The following is a 16,222-nucleotide window of genomic DNA, read 5'->3' as shown; positions in this document are numbered from 1 at the left end:
GAGTATTTCGGACAGAGAAAAAATATCAAAATGGTTCCCACTATCGAGCTTCACAAATAGTATAACTACTTGACTGACCAGCGTATGTCTCCCTCTAACTACACGCCAAATGTGTCACACTCATCGTCAGCTGAGGTAGCTCGCGCCTTCCCGCTGACGATGGCATATAGAGAGAGGTCGTATTTCTTTACCTCTCTGATCAAACTATTAATAGGAGAACTTCACCAAGAATCACAGTAAGACTTACCTGACAATCTGTTCAGGAACTTCGAGGCTGTATTCCTCGATCCGAGGTTGCAGCGCATCTCTCTGAAACTCATTGAGTGATTTGAACCAATTCAGGCTGTAAAAATTGGAAGGAAGTTGTGACGCTGCAGCCCTGGTGCTGTACTTCAGTGACGGAATGCGAAGGTGAGGCCAAGCTCCAGGCGATGCATCCCAGTCTCCACCATATCTCATCCTCAGATGCAGGGCGTCGCACGCTCGCAGTATCTCTGTTACCTTGCACGAACGCCATTTCTTGATTCGGACCTGGTAGACAGGAATGCCATTCCCTGGTGGATGATCGGACTCGTCCGAGCTCATGCCGTCGATCCCCAACTCTTTGATGATGGCAAGTCCATCATTACGCAGGTGACGGGAGCCTTCAGCAACACCCATGCGACGATAATACATCTTACATTGTCCGATCAGTACAAGGGACGTGAGATGAAATGATTAATATACCTGCGTTCGACGTTCTTTGCGACGACGACGTTGTTTGCCAGCTTCGATATCTCGAGCCCTCGAAGTCTGCTTCTGGTACACATTTTTGAGGTAGGCCAAGTGCGTCGTCCATGCTCTTTCCACTTCACGCTGTGCCTTATCTCTGAATTGCGCATGAGCCTCTTGGAAGCTGCAGGCGAAAATTTTAGCTGCAGAGATATTCCAAGCACTCTTGGGAAAGCCTCGAATGTCCATACGGAAGCGTTCCGCTGTGCAACAAGGGCCTTGGGTAGGGTCATATGCAGCTACTTCTTCAGGCGTCGGCACATCGTAAAAGTCAGAGTCCGGCGTGTCGCGGCGCGTGAGCAAGAGACCGTGCTCTCGAATCATCCGCTTGAGTGAGGTCAATTCGGAGAGGTAACTTCGAGGATGAGACTACATACAAGAAATTCATTTTTGGCTCCTGGGCGACGTTTCGGCCTTCCCTTAATCTTCTTCGGTTTGGGTTGATAATCATCATCATCGTCCTCTATGTCAGCCTCCATTCCATCATCATGGGCATGGTCTCGAGCCCGAGGTTTGTGTGCAGTGTGCGCTCTAGGTAGACGTGCTAATACTTCTCTCATGGCTTCTCCAACTGCATCCGAGATAAGCTTGGCAAGATCACCATTGGGACGGTCCGTATGTTGCACGGTTGAAGAAGGCGCCGACGGAGTATCCGTGGAAGGCGCCGACGGAGTACCCGTGGAAGGCGCCCTCATCTTGATCAACGTAAAATATGTCAGATGATAGGCTGTCGAGTGCACATGAAATGACTTCACCTGCCGAGCTGCTGCGGCTGCCTTTGCAATGTTTTCTCTCAACGGCCGTAGAAAGCGTTTGGTTGGCTTGGAGTGCTTTTGTTTAGTAGAACCTCCCGCTTCCTATAATGGAAACCATCAGTAGCTGTAAAACGAAACGACCGTGGAATTAACCATGTTATTCAAAAATCCTCTCTCAGCCAACTCCTCCATTCCTGCCATCCCCTACATCGAGTATAGTCAGTAGCTGTAAAGAAACAAAGCGCAACATACCAGGTCTTCCATGCCCCCTTCCTCTACCGACTTTTCAAGGCCTTTGCCACACTCGCTACCCGCAACGTCCATCTCCACATCTTCACTGCCCTCATCCATCTCAGTGTGCTTTTCATCACCAGCGAATCCATTCCATTCCTCCCCATCGTCTGGGTCGCTACTCTCATCCTTGTGCCCGGCGCAATCTTGACCATCGGGGGTCTGACGGGACACCAGAACTAGTCCTCCAGATTCATTGATTTGTTTCTGTTGATGTGTGTCAGTCAGGCCAACGCAATCATCCTGACCCATCTCCAGTGCGTCAGTATCACTGACGTTGCCTCCATCTTCGGGCCCACCGCCCTCATCCATGCACCCGCCACGGTCTTCATCATTTAGCGTCTGGTGGGACGCTATGTACGTGTCGGGGCCCATGTTGTAAATGTTGTCTCCATCCTCTGGGATCTGTCGGTCAGCAGCAGAGCCACCTGCATCAGGGAATATTTCATCCGCAGTTCCCTCAGCAGGGTGGTTCGGGAGCCGTGACGTACGAGCCTCTTGGATTCGAGCCATGCGGTTCGCTATGAAACAATTAAAAACATCTCTCCGGTTCTACTGGATGCTTACCTGGGCGGTTGAACGAGAACATGGAGGGGAACCATTGTGTCTTTGCAAAGGTATTCTTTCCCATTGCGTATTCCAAGATGGATGGAGGAGTATCCAAATGGTGGGGAGGAAAGCAAGGAGCACTAGCAATGCTATGGAGTGGCATATATGTGCATGTTGCTTTGTCGGCATTATGCACGTGATTACATGTACAATGGTAAAGAAAGAGACACACACCATAGGCATCAGCACAAAGGTGTGCATTTGAAGAGAGCCTTGCGCTTCATGTAAGGTGTTCGGCGTTCGGCGTTTACACAAAGGATTACGTTGTGCGGGGTGCGAGGGCGGGTCAAGCTTGAAAGGGATTAAACATTAGTGATCAGTGACGGTGGAGCGGCGGCGTTTGAAGACTCACAGATTTTTGCTTCCGAGTGGCTTAGCTGGCATAGCATTAGCACAAAGGTGTGCGCTTGAAGGGAGCCTTGCGCTTCATGTAAGGCGTTTGCCGTTTACACAAAGGGTTGCGTTATGCGGGGCGCAAGGGCAGTTCAAGCTTGAAAGGGATTAAAGATAAGCGATTAGTGATGGAAAGAAAAGGTGGAGCGCCACACCATACCGAGTTAAACGGTCAAACAAAACTTCCCATGCATGATTCCGGATTCCGGAGTCTCTGAGTGACTACACTGGTTTCACCTGCCATCGTCTTGCATACAAATTACATTAGCATATATATATATTTGATCAAAATATCAACACACCTGACGAAATATTAGCGAACTATTCCATTCGATAGTAGCGGAGTGAATGAGCTAGCGATTTTCTTGGATTCGTGAACCAGAGCGTGGTCAACACCGCTACAACGCCACATTTTGATCCGAACCTGTTCTTCCCGCGTGGCGTTTTACGTGCCTTGCGTTTGCCTCATGCAGCACGTTTGGCGTTTTCACCGCGTCAGTTTGCCCTTGCGGAACTTGGGTTAGGAATATTAGGGACTGACGTCATAACGCGTATAGGGCAACGAGGCGCCTGAGTAGCAACTGGTCGGGCGAAACAAAGGCGAAACGCTTAGCAACATTTCCGGCTGCAGCATCCTGGGCCACGACTTCGATCATGGGTCGAGCTCGAAGGAGGATCGCCACTATGAGTAGTAGGAAATTATTTCAATCGGCATGGCTCGAGCTCGAAGGAGGACCAGCGTGCTTACGCTCTGTGAACAGTAGGCGATGGCTTTGATTAGCATAGTACGAGTTCGAAGGAGAATTAGCGTACCCGCTTTCTGTGAACGGCGGAAGATGTCTGTGATGAAAAGCAGCAGCAATGTCATCTGCAAGCAGCTTCCCACCGCAAATGAGAGCAACTATCAGTGCAACTATCAGAGAGCTGAAGACCTTGGAGCCCGGCTGCTACACATCATAGCGATCCCATATGTTTCGGACAAGCCCAGCGATGCTGCATACCCTGAAAAGAAACATTAGTGCAAACTTTGGAGCGTCAAGCTTACGTACCCTCTCATTATCTCTATCGCAAGGACTCTTGTCTATACTGGACGTGAGTCAGAATGGTCCGAATCCGACGCGTCGTAGCTGACTCGTCAACGCACTCTTGAAGGCTTCTAAACACTCATCGCACAAAGACGCCCTGTGAATAGTGGTAGCGTTTGTCTGATAAATGTGCTCACATGGGCAGAGTGCCACGGAATATTGTACTCTTAATTGAAAACAAAAATTGTAGGATGCCATGAGATCTAGTAGTGAGAAAAGACAAGCCTAGGTGCACGAACTCGTACTGGGTATGCGCAAAGGTCGGAATTTATGTAAGCTGGATCGAGTTACGAAGGAGAAGTAATAACAGCAATTTAAGAGTCATCGCAACATAGTTGTGTTTCGGAACAGTGTAATATAGCACAGAGAATGAAAATCCTTGCTCGCCCGGCCTGCCCCGGAAATGCTAATCGAAAGTGAGATCACGTGATTCTCTAGACACCATCGTGTATATGCCCCTCTGTACGCTGATCTCATATAAGAGCTGCTGTATCAATTCTGTTTCCACTCCTTCAAGTTCAGACGAAGTGTCTAGTAGGGCGAGAAGTGGTAAGAGGATGAATGACTGTGTTGGGTCGATGACGGCCAGCCTGACAGCCCGACGGACATCGGTGAGCAAGCATGACAGGATCTTGAACCGCACCGGCTGGCTAAGGTGAAGGTGAGTAACCGAGGAAAATGGGGACAATACGGTGTGCCAGGATACATCATCAGTATCGGCCTCATATATCGCATCCATATGTAACCGCACACATTGTACTTGAGACGAAGCGATACCTTTGGTAAAGGCAATGAGTCTGCGTACTACGTTGTCCGTAGATTGAATCCGAGTGAAGTGGAATTCGACCATGATGAGGGCTTGCACGTCCTCACAATTGGCGTCCGTGAAAGTCGAGCCGATCAGACGGATATTATTAAAGTCACAGTGCATGGACACGGAGCGCACGTCCATAGCCCTTGTCTTCACCCGAAGGGACGAATAAAATTTTGTCATTTCTGCCGCCGTTGGATATTGCGTGGTATCCTGGCAAACGAGATCCAAAACTTTGAGCTCCTTCGTTGCAACAGCATCGAGAAAGATTGCACAATCCATGGCGGGGCAGTGAATGCACAAGGATTGGAGGCACGGTAACTGCACTGGCTCGGCATGTTGCTCAGGAATGTTGTCGAGTTTCAACAAGACCTCGCGCATAACTAGCGTTTGAAGGAGGGGGAGGTTCGATAAGACCGACAGGACGGCCGTAAGGGATGGTTTGACTTCGTCGGGAAAGCCAACAACGCGTAATTCGACCAGGTTCGTGAAAGCGAACTTGTCCCATGAAAAGATGCATCCATACAAACAGAGCTTCCGCAGCAATGGCGCATCTAGCATCATAAGGGTGTCAGGTACTTGCAGGACGTGATCTGAGTCGCCCATCATGCGCGATACTCCCAAGTACAAAGTTTCCAATGCGGGAGCACGGTGAGGAAATCGAGATAACACTGCGGAGACAATCGATGGTGACGCATGAATATGAAAATCATTGAGCCGATGAAGAGCGGAAACTACGAGGCTCAGATTGGTAGCGCAGTTCGGCATTTGCAGATCCTCAGCGTTCCACTGCGCAAAATCAATAGCGATACTGAAAGGAAGAGGCGCCGAGCGTTGCAATATCATTTCCATGAATTTGGGACAGGCCGACATGTTCATAGCATCCCTCCAGAGGGATGGATACTCCAGGCATATTTGCCGCATCCGACGGCACACTTGGCTGCAAGATACAAGACTGTAGGCATCTGGCTCATCCCCTACAACAAGCAAGGACAAAACAACAACGACGAGCTCCACTGGCAGCTTGAATAGAGGGGTGAGGCTGTTCCGCGTCTCTTTCAGCTCTTGGACCGCGCCGGTGAGTTGATTGATGCGAGCTTCGACCTCGGTAAGATCTTGGTATGCGACCAGGTCTGTTTGTCTCCGCTGAAGGCGGGTATGCGAGGCGATATGAAAAAACTGGACGACAGTGGAGCCTAAAAAAGCTTGTCAGTGTAGGGCTCGTCAGAAAATTTGGAAATAGACTACCTAACAGAATCCCCATCATGAAGCACATAGAGGTACGCGAGGCGGTGCAAAAAACTCGAATGATGGTTTGCCCTAAAAAAAAAGTCATCAACGGAGGGCTTATCAGAGATTTGGGAACCAGAATACCTAGTAACAGGAGCCACATCATGAAGCACATAGAGGTACGCGAGGCGATGCAAAAAACTCGAATGATGGTTTGCCCTAAAAAAAGGTCATCAACGGAGGGCTTATCAGAGATTTGGGAACCAGATTACCTAGTAACAGGAGCCACATCATGAAGCACATAGAGGTACGCGAGGCGATGCAAAAAACTCGAATGATGGTTGGCCCTAAAAAAGGTCATCAACAGAGGGCTTATCAGAGATTTGGGAACCAGACTACCTAGTACCAGGAGCCACATCATGAGCCACATAGACGTAAGGATGATCATGGCAGACAAAGATGATGGTGAGAGACATGGATACTAGGTAAACGACGTCAAGTTATAATATAAAGCGGACGATCAAGACAAAGAACTCACCTGAGTGGCTCACTTGTCCTAGCCGTTGGTACAAAGGGATACCATTTGAGGGGAATCAATGACGGCCTACCTTAGTAGAAATGAGGTTAGTTACTAATGAAGGACATCGCTGACACAGGAAACAAAGGACGTGGCTGACATAGGAGACGAGTATGACGATGAAATTTATCTATATTGAAACCCCAGAAGGCATCGTGCGATTAGGATAATCAATCTTCAATCATCCAGATAGAAAGTCCAACGTTTGCGGCGTTTGTGGCGTTTTGCATACCTCACATTTGCCTCATGCACTGTTTGACGTTTTGCACCGCCTTAGCCTTGCCTCTGGGCCAGTTTCCTCTGATGGAGCTTGGTCGGTTGGTTTGGTTTGTGTTTATCGGGGGATCTAGGGGGAAAATACCAGATTTGGAGGAGAAGGTCGGGGATAATCCCGGCCCAACGTGATTTCGACTTTAGGCAGGTCCAAAATGCGTTCCTAGAACCCCCTCAGTTAGGTTCCGCTCTACAAAAAGGAAAAACGGACGGGTCTAAGGCCTCGGTAAGTCCTCTGACTGCTATAGCGCTGCATTATGGCTCGGTGTTCAGATGAGGGTGGGGGAAGATACGCGAAAATTTGGCTCTGATTGGAGGTATCGTGGGTCGACCGGTCAAATTTGGCGCCGCCGCCCATCACTAAAGAACGACCGGGGTCCTACGTAGTACCGATACAAAGCAGGAATTCTGAAATCACTACGGAAATGAGAATTGATCAGACCCGAGGGAGAAAGCAAGGATGATCCGAGGCAAAGCAGACCTAGCTTATAATCCAATATAAATCCGAGGTATGGTGTAGTCTTAGAACGGTCTAGCAAGTGCACGTCAAAGAAGATAGGGCTCGTTGGGAATAACAAAGCAGGGCAGCATCGCGAATCTGATCAGTGTTTCCTCGAATCGACGAAGATGGCCGCCAGCATAACAAACCAACTTATCAACAAATACACGAGGCTGCTGCATCAGCCAATCAAGTCCAGACATGTACTAGTAGTAACTTTTGTTCGACAGATTGATAATTGACATAAGATAGCTATATAATTGCGCAAGTACATACCACCAACAATCTGCTCAGATCGATACAACACAATGGCCACTCCCTCAGGTACGTCCTGCGATGTCCAACTTGCCAGTATTATTGAGTATATACACTAAGAATCTTCCGATTTATCAACCATGGCTTTTGCTACTCCACGGTCATCTTTGGGCGGCTCCGCCTATTTAGGCACCAACTTAAACATGTACACTACTGCTGAATCCAACTTGAATTCCGGCAATTCCGACACCTGGAGCAGACGCGCGGCACGCGCCACTTCTAACTGGAGCGGCACTGTTATGTCGGACGATGATGAGCCTGTCATCCCCATCAATAACCGACCGCAGGCCATTAGGCCTAACATGACTAGTAAGTCCTGATTTGATTTTTGAGCCTACCGACTGACTACATACAAAGTCGCTGATATAATGGAAGCCATTGAATGCATGCGTGTCAACATGACAGATAGTTTTAATATGCTGCTTACACTTTCCACTGCGAACACAAAATACGCCGAGCAAGGTGTCACACTTGGGATAGCTGCGAAGGAGGTTGCGGAGACAACTATGACTCAGCTGCAGGATCTAAGGGCTCAGATTCAACGTGTGGAGGACAAGATTAATACAGATGAGAGGACTCGGAGATGGCTGGCATAGGGCTTTGTGGCATTGTAGTACTAATCAATTTGCGATATATAGACTTGTAACTGGAACTTCCGCCCGAAATCTTTTGTTCGCCTGTTCTCTGCGAAGAGACGAGCATTTCCTTGAAGGTTGGCAGAGCAATGGCGAAGCCGTGAGTTGTGATTCGCTTAAAATTCACTTTCACCTTCCCTTGCACCTTTCGCTTCCGTTCAACTTCCGTTGGCCTCCGTTCAATCTTGACAATCTCTGCCATCTCGAAGCAGCATCCTACGGCCTCGAGCGCCTGGTTGTATCCTTCCCGCCTCTTGGTCTTGCGAGCCCGTGTGGTGTCACTTTCCAACCAATATTGAGTTCAGATCTAGCTTCGTCCTTGACTCCTTACATTAATGAGGCATTGACCCTCGTGTTGTATGCATTTACTTTTTTCGTTGTTATTTTCTTTCGAGAGACTCTCAGATTCCCGCGCAGGATGAGGATTGGCCTACCCTTGTAACGATTCTTGCCTTCTAGGACTGTGTGCGTGTGCGCTTTCTGACGTCGTACGATAATCTAGCATCGAGAAAGCGCAAAATCAGCAGGAATCGAGTCATACTGAATAGCATCAAGGGTAGGACTCGTCGTACGAGTTGTATGATGTATCAACGTGAGTTCTGACTTTGGCTGTAACGTCAACCTCCATCTTACACTTGAATTAGAGCAGTGCCATCGTCGCAGGTGAGTTCGGATGATAGCGCATCTCAAAGGTTATTGACGGACTTGTCTCTCTCTACTGCCTGCTTCGCATGCGCAACCGACCGGAGCGCTTGTAGTATGTACAAAGGATAGAACATGAATGCCAAGATGTAAAGAAAATACCGAGGCACAAGAATGATATCAGGCGGCAATTGGAACTGCAGGCCTAAATGGGAACTTCGTCTACAACGGGGACTTGAGCGCAGCATCCGCAGAGGTAACGTTCGCAGGCTGCTCAATAGGCATTGTAACAGGATGGCCCTTTCGCTCCTTCACACCTTTATCAAGCTCTTTAAGTGCTTCATCCACACGAGTCACCACCGCGCGCCTTGCATTCCTCACTACGTCTGACCCAAAGCTTGGAATGTTGTCCAAGTCTGCGAAGAGCAACGAAAGCGCATGCTCCTGAGCGCGGACAGGCGCATTGGCCGGGGTGTAAATCAATGCAAATACATCAGCGGTGCCGAGGGCTGGAAAGAAATCGAGCTCAGCAGGGAACTGGAAGGCAGCGAGGGGGCTCTTGAGACGGGCGGAGAGGGTTACTTCGGACCGGTGCTCTGCCATAAGACGGCGCTGTTCCTCAAGAAGAAATCATGTCCTTGAGCGAGGGCTCGTCCGGGCCAGAGACCTTGGATTGTAGTAAGTCACACGAAGCTGAGTTATTGAACCCGTGAAAACATCTAGGATTGATGGTCCCTGCGAAGAAGTTCTCAGCATCTAAACGGCGGCGGCGAGCGAGGAGTCGTTGCTCCTCGAGGTGAGCCTGGAAAGCAGCAGATCGTTCCACTCCTGGGTACTGGCCTCGTGTTCACAAACGGCACAAACGGCCTGATTGCGGATAGCACGGTCAGCCCGTTGGATTTCAGCCTTCTTATGGGCGCTGTCACCGTCGAACGGGAACTGGACGTCGAAACCCTGATCGTCTGGCATACGGTACAGAACGTCTCGCATCATGCGGTCCTGATCTGGAGACTCATCGTATTCTTGTGCATGGAGAGCATTCGAGGTAGGCTGATTCACAAGCTGTTGCTGTATATGAAGAGCCAGTGCGCGCTCACGTTGCTCTCTGTCATACTGGGGAGCATGAGGATTAAGAGGGAAGGGGAACGGGCGGTAGTGGGAACAGGGATGAGTCATTGGGACAGGTGTAGTGAAGGTCATTGTGAATTTGGGATTGGGACGAGTTTATGAGAGATTGCATGTTGGGTGTTGAATTTATATGTCCGGATGATGTGGACTTGTGGACTACTAATATTTCCCTTTGTGAACAGAGGCGTCCACTATTCTGTTGCGCACTCAGTGTAAAGGCGCAATCGCCACGGTGACTTCAGGTTAATAGTCACGTACTGTCACGACCGTGACCGTTGAACAATTGACACGATTTTGACTAGTCTCAACAGGTCTCAACCCCAAATCGATAGAGCTACCTTGTCCTTCCTTTGATCTAACGGCGCTCGGCCGCGCCAGTCCCCGACTCCACATGAAGACACCAAGAAAACATATGATTCACGAATAATTGTAGTACGACGACATCGAACGCCTATACTTAGACGCGGTGGATACCACATTCATGTCATGAGCGCAAACGTTTCCATGAAAAACTTTTAGCTGCAACGGATCCGATGACTGGAACAAGCGTGTCCCTGCCTTATCGAGCATCGCACCATCGAGATTCTTAATTTTGAACGTGAAAGATGCAGAGACGCGCTGCACGATACATTTTCGGATGATGAAGGCGTCTGTAATGCGAAGAGCATCCAAAATAATTCGCGGGCACGGTGCTCCAGGGTCTGCTGAAATAACAACCTCCATGGATCCAGACTGCCTTTGAGAACAGACAGCGCACACAGGAGGATCAGCAAACTCACTCGGTGCCATCAACAACGATACTCGATGTTGGCTCATAGATATACAAACACCGTCGTACGAAACAAAACCGTGAAATTCCGAACAGCTGCACGCTGAACAAGACAAAGGATGAGATTTAAGACAGGTTTTCAACCAAGCGCGAAATCGGACATTTCAAAAATGGCAAAATGATATTGTGGATAATAGAGGGCATCATAATAATGAGGATAGTGCTTCACATAACGGGGGTCGTCACAGGGAGGACACTGTCCCTCCTCGAGGAGGCGAGCCAAACGGCAGGGCGACTTCGTAAGAAAAACCCTGAAAATGCATGAGCCATACTGCATCGAAACAAAACGGAAAATATGAACTCACATGCTGTCCGATCCGTTCCTGTTCGTGTTCAGCGATGAAAGCAGTCGAAAAAGCTAATGGTCGTACGATGGAGCGTTTGGGAGAACGACTATGTAAAGGCCAGTGTTGAGCCATTGCCCAAGTATTTTCCCACTGACTAAGCCACTTTTGTTCCCACGGGTGCGTTTGCAGAGAATTAGCCATTTGCGTCCGACAAAACCCTCTCTCACTAACGTGAGAGTCGGGGACTAATTCATGGCACTGCTACAATTCTTTCTGCCGCGATGTCTTTGTCCGTTCGTTTCATAGTCGCTTCTGAAAGCATCAAAGCAATAAGCAAAACAGTCTGAGTGGTTTCGTATTCTAATCTTCCTTCCTTGGCAAGACATTATCATATCCGTAAGCTACTATCATATCACACTGATCGGTGTTATTACTCTGGTACTGATGATGGTCTGGCAGCTTTGCAAGGCCCTTCGCCAGATGTATATATATGTCGTCTTCCGAATCGCCTCGAGGCCCCTTGCGGTGACCGGTCAAGCTCATCTAAACGACGCTGCTACCCACTCAGGCTCTTCTGGTAATTATTATAATTATGGACAGGTAAATGTACCGTAAATTTCTCTGAATATACTTGTGGTTTCTTGCAGCGATATAATGGTTTGTTCTAGGGATGCCCGAGGCGTGGCGCGGCGATCATGGAGTGGGACTAAATGTCTGAGGACAAATTTTAGCATGTGGATTTTTTTGTTTCCTCGGCGTTTACAGTGCGACTAGCCAAAGAACTATCTATCCCCATTGACTCGGTTTCTCAGGCCGTTACCTACCTGTACCAAGTATCAGAGGCACGTCGAGTTTTCTTGAAACTTCCCGTGTCATGATCATCCTAACACATTTTTACATATTCCAGATATATGAAGCTCTTGGCCATGGAAAAACCTTACGGTTCATTCACGCATATGTTGTATGAGGTATGAGGAATACGAAGCAATACAATCGCCCGATCACGCTGTTAATTATAAGGTTTTCGGCACAGATTGTACATGTTGAGAAGTGAAGATCGACACATGTAGTAACAGCCCCTTTGTCACGGCTTCTCGAACCCCAGGACAACGACACGGACCCTAGCCTAGGGTCATCGTCAATGCCACGCCACATTCTACCCTATTCCGGCACCCCAGTTTTGAGCGGTGAAGAACTTTGGGCCTGTTGTGACTGACATCGTGGAGCATTTCACCCTTGCTTTATTCATTAAGTGCGTGTACCTGTCAGGAAGTCACATCAAGCCTTTGTTCTGATTCGTTATACATTTTAGCCTCGTGTTTGCGGACAAAAGGCTATCGCTCGTGATAACGCCCGCGACTGGTCCGTCTAATCCGGAGGGCACATGTACAAAGCATTCCCATGTTAGAAGCACACAAAAGAGATGCACAAATTATATCAACGTATGTAAATCGGGCACGAACAGCCTCGCCAGCCCCGCAACGTGGGTTTTTCCAACAGCCATCGATTATCTTCCAAATTGTGATGTGATGGTAACCTCATATCTTGCACGGTTCTTTGATCCTTCGTATCATCGTTCCTCGGCGTGTTCCGGCAGACATCAGTAAATCAAGATCTCATCCTTTGAGCCGGTATGATGTTGACGCTCAGGTGATTGCTCGAGTTACATCTTCGACGTCTTTCTTTGTGCACTGCGGCGCATGCGCATACCATTATCAGCCCTTCTCTTCGTTTGGATGCTGGCATTTGTCATGACGCGCTTTCGGATCCACTTCGCACTGTGTTCGTCCTCTCCCTCGAAATACGCAAGGCTGAATTCGCGACGGCTGATCTCACGACTCTCGTTAGAAACAGTGACGAATCCAATGAGATACCTATCTGATCTCTTGGCGACGTTTGGCATCTTTGACAAACGTCGATGAACAAGAGTACTGCGGCTCGATGCTGATTGATGCAGAGTTGACAAGCATGCGAATCTTGATCGTCTGGCATACGGATACGTAATCCAGGGGGTGCAAGATTTAGTTGATGCTCACAAGATATAACTTAGGTCTCGTAAGGTTTTATGATATTCACTTTTGTCGACAGCTTGTTGTACCTTTTGGGTAGTAAAGACAGTTTAAACAGCAACACTAATATTAATATTGTTCCGCTGCCGCCGAGTTTTAGTCTACTAATCTGGTAGCAGTATATCTTTCTCCGAGTCAGAGCATGGCGAAGGCAATGCATTATAACGGACATCAGTACTCAGTCTCGGTAAAGCGAGAATTAGCACCCGAAAACGAATCACTTGTGTTTGAAAGCGAAACGAAATGTCGAAACTCTGAATTGAAATCGCTGGGAATTTTGTCCGCTGGCGCCCTTCATGCGAAATTGAAACCGAAACCGAAAACGCGTGAAAGCAAATAAGTGAAATCAAAATCATGAAATCGAAACTTAACGTGAAAATCAGTCTCGGTAAAGCGAGAATTAGCACCCGAAAACGAATCACTTGTGTTTGAAAGTAATGATTCGTCTGACGCTTAGCGTTCGGTGTTTGGTGTTTGGCTTTGGTGTTTGGCGTTAGGCGTTTGGCGTTTGGCGTTTGGTGTTTGGTGTTTGGTGTTTGGCGTTTGGTGTTTGGTGTTTGGCGTTTGGCGTTTGGCGTTTTGCACCGCCACATGGGCAACAAGTGAAAAGACGAGATTCACGAGAATACGCACTAGCTAAGAGCGGGATGCGGCCAGAGCACCATCAGCATCGGGCAAACAAGTAAAAAGACGAGAACACGCACTAGTTAAGAGCGGGACGCAACCAGAGCACCATCAGCGTCTGGCAAGCAAGTAAAAAGATGAGAAGACGCAGCAGGACAACATAGAATGACATCATGGTGTCACGACTAGCATTGGTCACGTCCAACATACAGTTCATCCGGAAAATGCCGGATGAACAATATTACTAAATCGGGACGTTACACTCAGACTCATCGATCAGTCACGACGACTTCAGATTTATTATCGACTATCTCTTACATCGTGTAGCATGAATAACGACGGAAACGCCAACGTCGGAGGAGACAGAAACGCTAACGTCGGAGGAGACGAAAACGGGAACAACAATCAGCTTCCTCAACATCTATTCCAGCATATGCCGCGCCCTCGAGAGGTGTTCTTCACAATGAGCGAGAGGCAAATTGTGAGGAATACGTATATTAGCAAATACAATACTGATATTATTTAAGGAGTTACTGTATGTTACATGGGCCGCTGCGCGGATGCGCGTACGCCAACAAGTCTACCGTCCAGAAGTGCCGTTTCTCCCAAACCCGTTGCCTCCGTTGTGGCCGGACGAAGTACGTGCGATGATGGTATTGTGGATTGCGAGGGAGCGTCGGATGTTTGAGATGGAAATCAGGGAACTCGAATACCTCCTAGGATTGAGAGGTGCGCGTTAGCGCTCATAGGTAAGCCATCTTCAAAGTAAAAAAAATTCAAATAGACTTACAAGTTTCAGACCGCGTACGGACGAAGATGGGTGAAGGATCTAGTTAAGCGACTGCACAAAGCGGATATATAGCACAATATGTACTTTTACCAGACACTCGAGCTCCAGAAGACAAACATGGCGTGGAAGGTCAGCCAAAACACGCTCTCAAGACCGAAACTGCCTCGGCATGCTAAGGGACATGTTAGTAAGACAACCAGTTGGCGGAGCGGAAGTGCATGGTGCATCCGCAGAATCGAGCGTTGGAGTAGTCGAGGTCAAGGTGTCAGAAGGTCAGCTAAACACGCTCGAGACCGAAACTGCCTCGGCATACTACGGCGACATGTTGTTAAGACGACTAGTTGGCACAGCGGAAGTGCGTGGTGTATAGAGATGATCGTGAGAGGCAGGGATACTAGGTAAACGACGTTAAGTTATAATATAAAGCGGACGATCAAGACAAAGAACTCACCTGTCGACGGCATGAGCTCGGACGAGTCCGATCATCCACTAGGGAATAGCATTCCTGTCTACCAGGTCTGAATCAAACAGTGGCGTTCGTGCAGGGTAACAGAGATACTGCGAGCGTGCGACGCCCTGCATCTGAGGATGAGATATGGTAGAGACTGGGATGCATCGCCTGGAGCTTGGCCTCACCTTCGCATTCCGTCACTGAAGTGCAGCACCAGAAGCTCATTTGTCCTAGCCGTTGGTACAAAGGGATGCCATTTGAGGGGAATCAATGACGGCCTACAGAAACGAGGTTAGTTACTAATGAAGGACATCGCTGACACAGGAAACAAAGGACGTGGCTGACATAGGAGACGAGTATGACGATGAAATTTATCTATATTGAAACCCACAGAAGGCATCGTGCGATTAGGATAATCAATCTTCAATCATCCAGATAGAAAGTCCAACGTTTGCGGCGTTTTGCATACCTCACATTTGCCTCATGCACTGTTTGACGTTTTGCACCGCCTTAGCCTTGCCTCTGGGGCCAGTTTCCTCTGATGGAGCTTGGTCGGTTGGTTTGGTTTGTGTTTATCGGGGGATCTAGGGGGAAAATACCAGATTTGGAGGAGAAGGTCGGGGATAATCCCGGAACTCCAAGTTGGGTCTGCAACTGTGGCAGCGAGGAGGGGGTTAGCCCTGAGTTAGAGCCTCCAAATTATACTGCCACTGCAACAGTGAGGGGATGATTACGGGCCGCCGACACTGGCTGCGAAATGGACGCCTCCGAGTCACCGCGCCATGGACAAGCGTCTGCCATTGTGGGAACGAGTAGTCGACATGATGAAATCTTGAATTGGAGGCTGATCCGACTTGTCAGCCAATACTTGCAGAGGAATGGAAGTATGTACTCAAGATTGTTGATACATGTGGAGAGTGTCATCTCTCACTGCAGCATGCATGAAACAACTCCTCAAAGTAGGGTGCCAGAAGGCAGGTCATTCAAAACCTGCCTTACAAATTGATTATCCGTATTCCATATTACCCACATGCACCATGCATGGAACAACCCCCCACAGTAGTTGTGCCAGAAGGCAGGTCATTCAAAACCTGCCTCACAAATTAATCACCTGTATTCCAATTACCATTATCAGTGGACCACCAGCATGTAAAAGAA

The 16,222-nt window shown here is 48.5% G+C and overlaps 6 protein-coding genes across 6 annotated transcripts; 3 read left to right on the top strand and 3 right to left on the bottom strand.

The window, feature by feature from the left end:
• Positions 1-243: 243 nt before the first annotated feature.
• On the bottom strand, positions 244-1,095 carry HD556DRAFT_1248426 (uncharacterized protein; the record flags this gene model as incomplete). Its single annotated transcript, XM_041298772.1, has 2 exons — positions 244-675; positions 727-1,095. The coding sequence occupies 2 exons, from the start codon at positions 1,093-1,095 to the stop codon at positions 244-246; spliced, it is 801 nt and encodes a 266-aa protein (XP_041153805.1).
• A 3,215-nt stretch (positions 1,096-4,310) lies between these two features.
• HD556DRAFT_1313588 (uncharacterized protein) lies at positions 4,311-6,248 on the bottom strand (the record flags this gene model as incomplete). Its single annotated transcript, XM_041300810.1, has 4 exons — positions 4,311-5,911; positions 5,964-6,035; positions 6,090-6,164; positions 6,218-6,248. The coding sequence occupies 4 exons, from the start codon at positions 6,246-6,248 to the stop codon at positions 4,311-4,313; spliced, it is 1,779 nt and encodes a 592-aa protein (XP_041153804.1).
• A 520-nt stretch (positions 6,249-6,768) lies between these two features.
• HD556DRAFT_1313587 (uncharacterized protein) lies at positions 6,769-7,182 on the top strand (the record flags this gene model as incomplete). Its single annotated transcript, XM_041300809.1, has 3 exons — positions 6,769-6,900; positions 6,944-7,021; positions 7,069-7,182. The coding sequence occupies 3 exons, from the start codon at positions 6,769-6,771 to the stop codon at positions 7,180-7,182; spliced, it is 324 nt and encodes a 107-aa protein (XP_041153803.1).
• Positions 7,183-7,689: 507 nt separating this feature from the next.
• On the top strand, positions 7,690-8,205 carry HD556DRAFT_1313586 (uncharacterized protein; the record flags this gene model as incomplete). Its single annotated transcript, XM_041300808.1, has 2 exons — positions 7,690-7,918; positions 7,967-8,205. 2 exons carry the CDS (start codon positions 7,690-7,692, stop codon positions 8,203-8,205), a joined length of 468 nt encoding a protein of 155 aa, XP_041153802.1.
• An 829-nt stretch (positions 8,206-9,034) lies between these two features.
• Positions 9,035-10,086, bottom strand: HD556DRAFT_1507475 (uncharacterized protein; the record flags this gene model as incomplete). Its single annotated transcript, XM_041309052.1, has 3 exons — positions 9,035-9,498; positions 9,554-9,688; positions 9,742-10,086. The coding sequence occupies 3 exons, from the start codon at positions 10,084-10,086 to the stop codon at positions 9,109-9,111; spliced, it is 870 nt and encodes a 289-aa protein (XP_041153801.1). The 3' UTR covers positions 9,035-9,108.
• A 3,255-nt stretch (positions 10,087-13,341) lies between these two features.
• HD556DRAFT_1313584 (uncharacterized protein) lies at positions 13,342-15,794 on the top strand (the record flags this gene model as incomplete). Its single annotated transcript, XM_041300807.1, has 9 exons — positions 13,342-13,525; positions 13,583-13,633; positions 13,657-13,801; positions 14,151-14,304; positions 14,351-14,552; positions 14,707-14,742; positions 14,802-14,968; positions 15,040-15,129; positions 15,579-15,794. 9 exons carry the CDS (start codon positions 13,342-13,344, stop codon positions 15,792-15,794), a joined length of 1,245 nt encoding a protein of 414 aa, XP_041153800.1.
• Positions 15,795-16,222: the final 428 nt, after the last annotated feature.

Source organism: Suillus plorans, assembly GCF_016647745.1.
Source record: "Suillus plorans strain S12 chromosome Unknown HD556scaffold_94, whole genome shotgun sequence".
NCBI lineage: Eukaryota > Fungi > Basidiomycota > Agaricomycetes > Boletales > Suillaceae > Suillus > Suillus plorans.
This window is presented reverse-complemented; position numbering and strand designations above follow the sequence as displayed.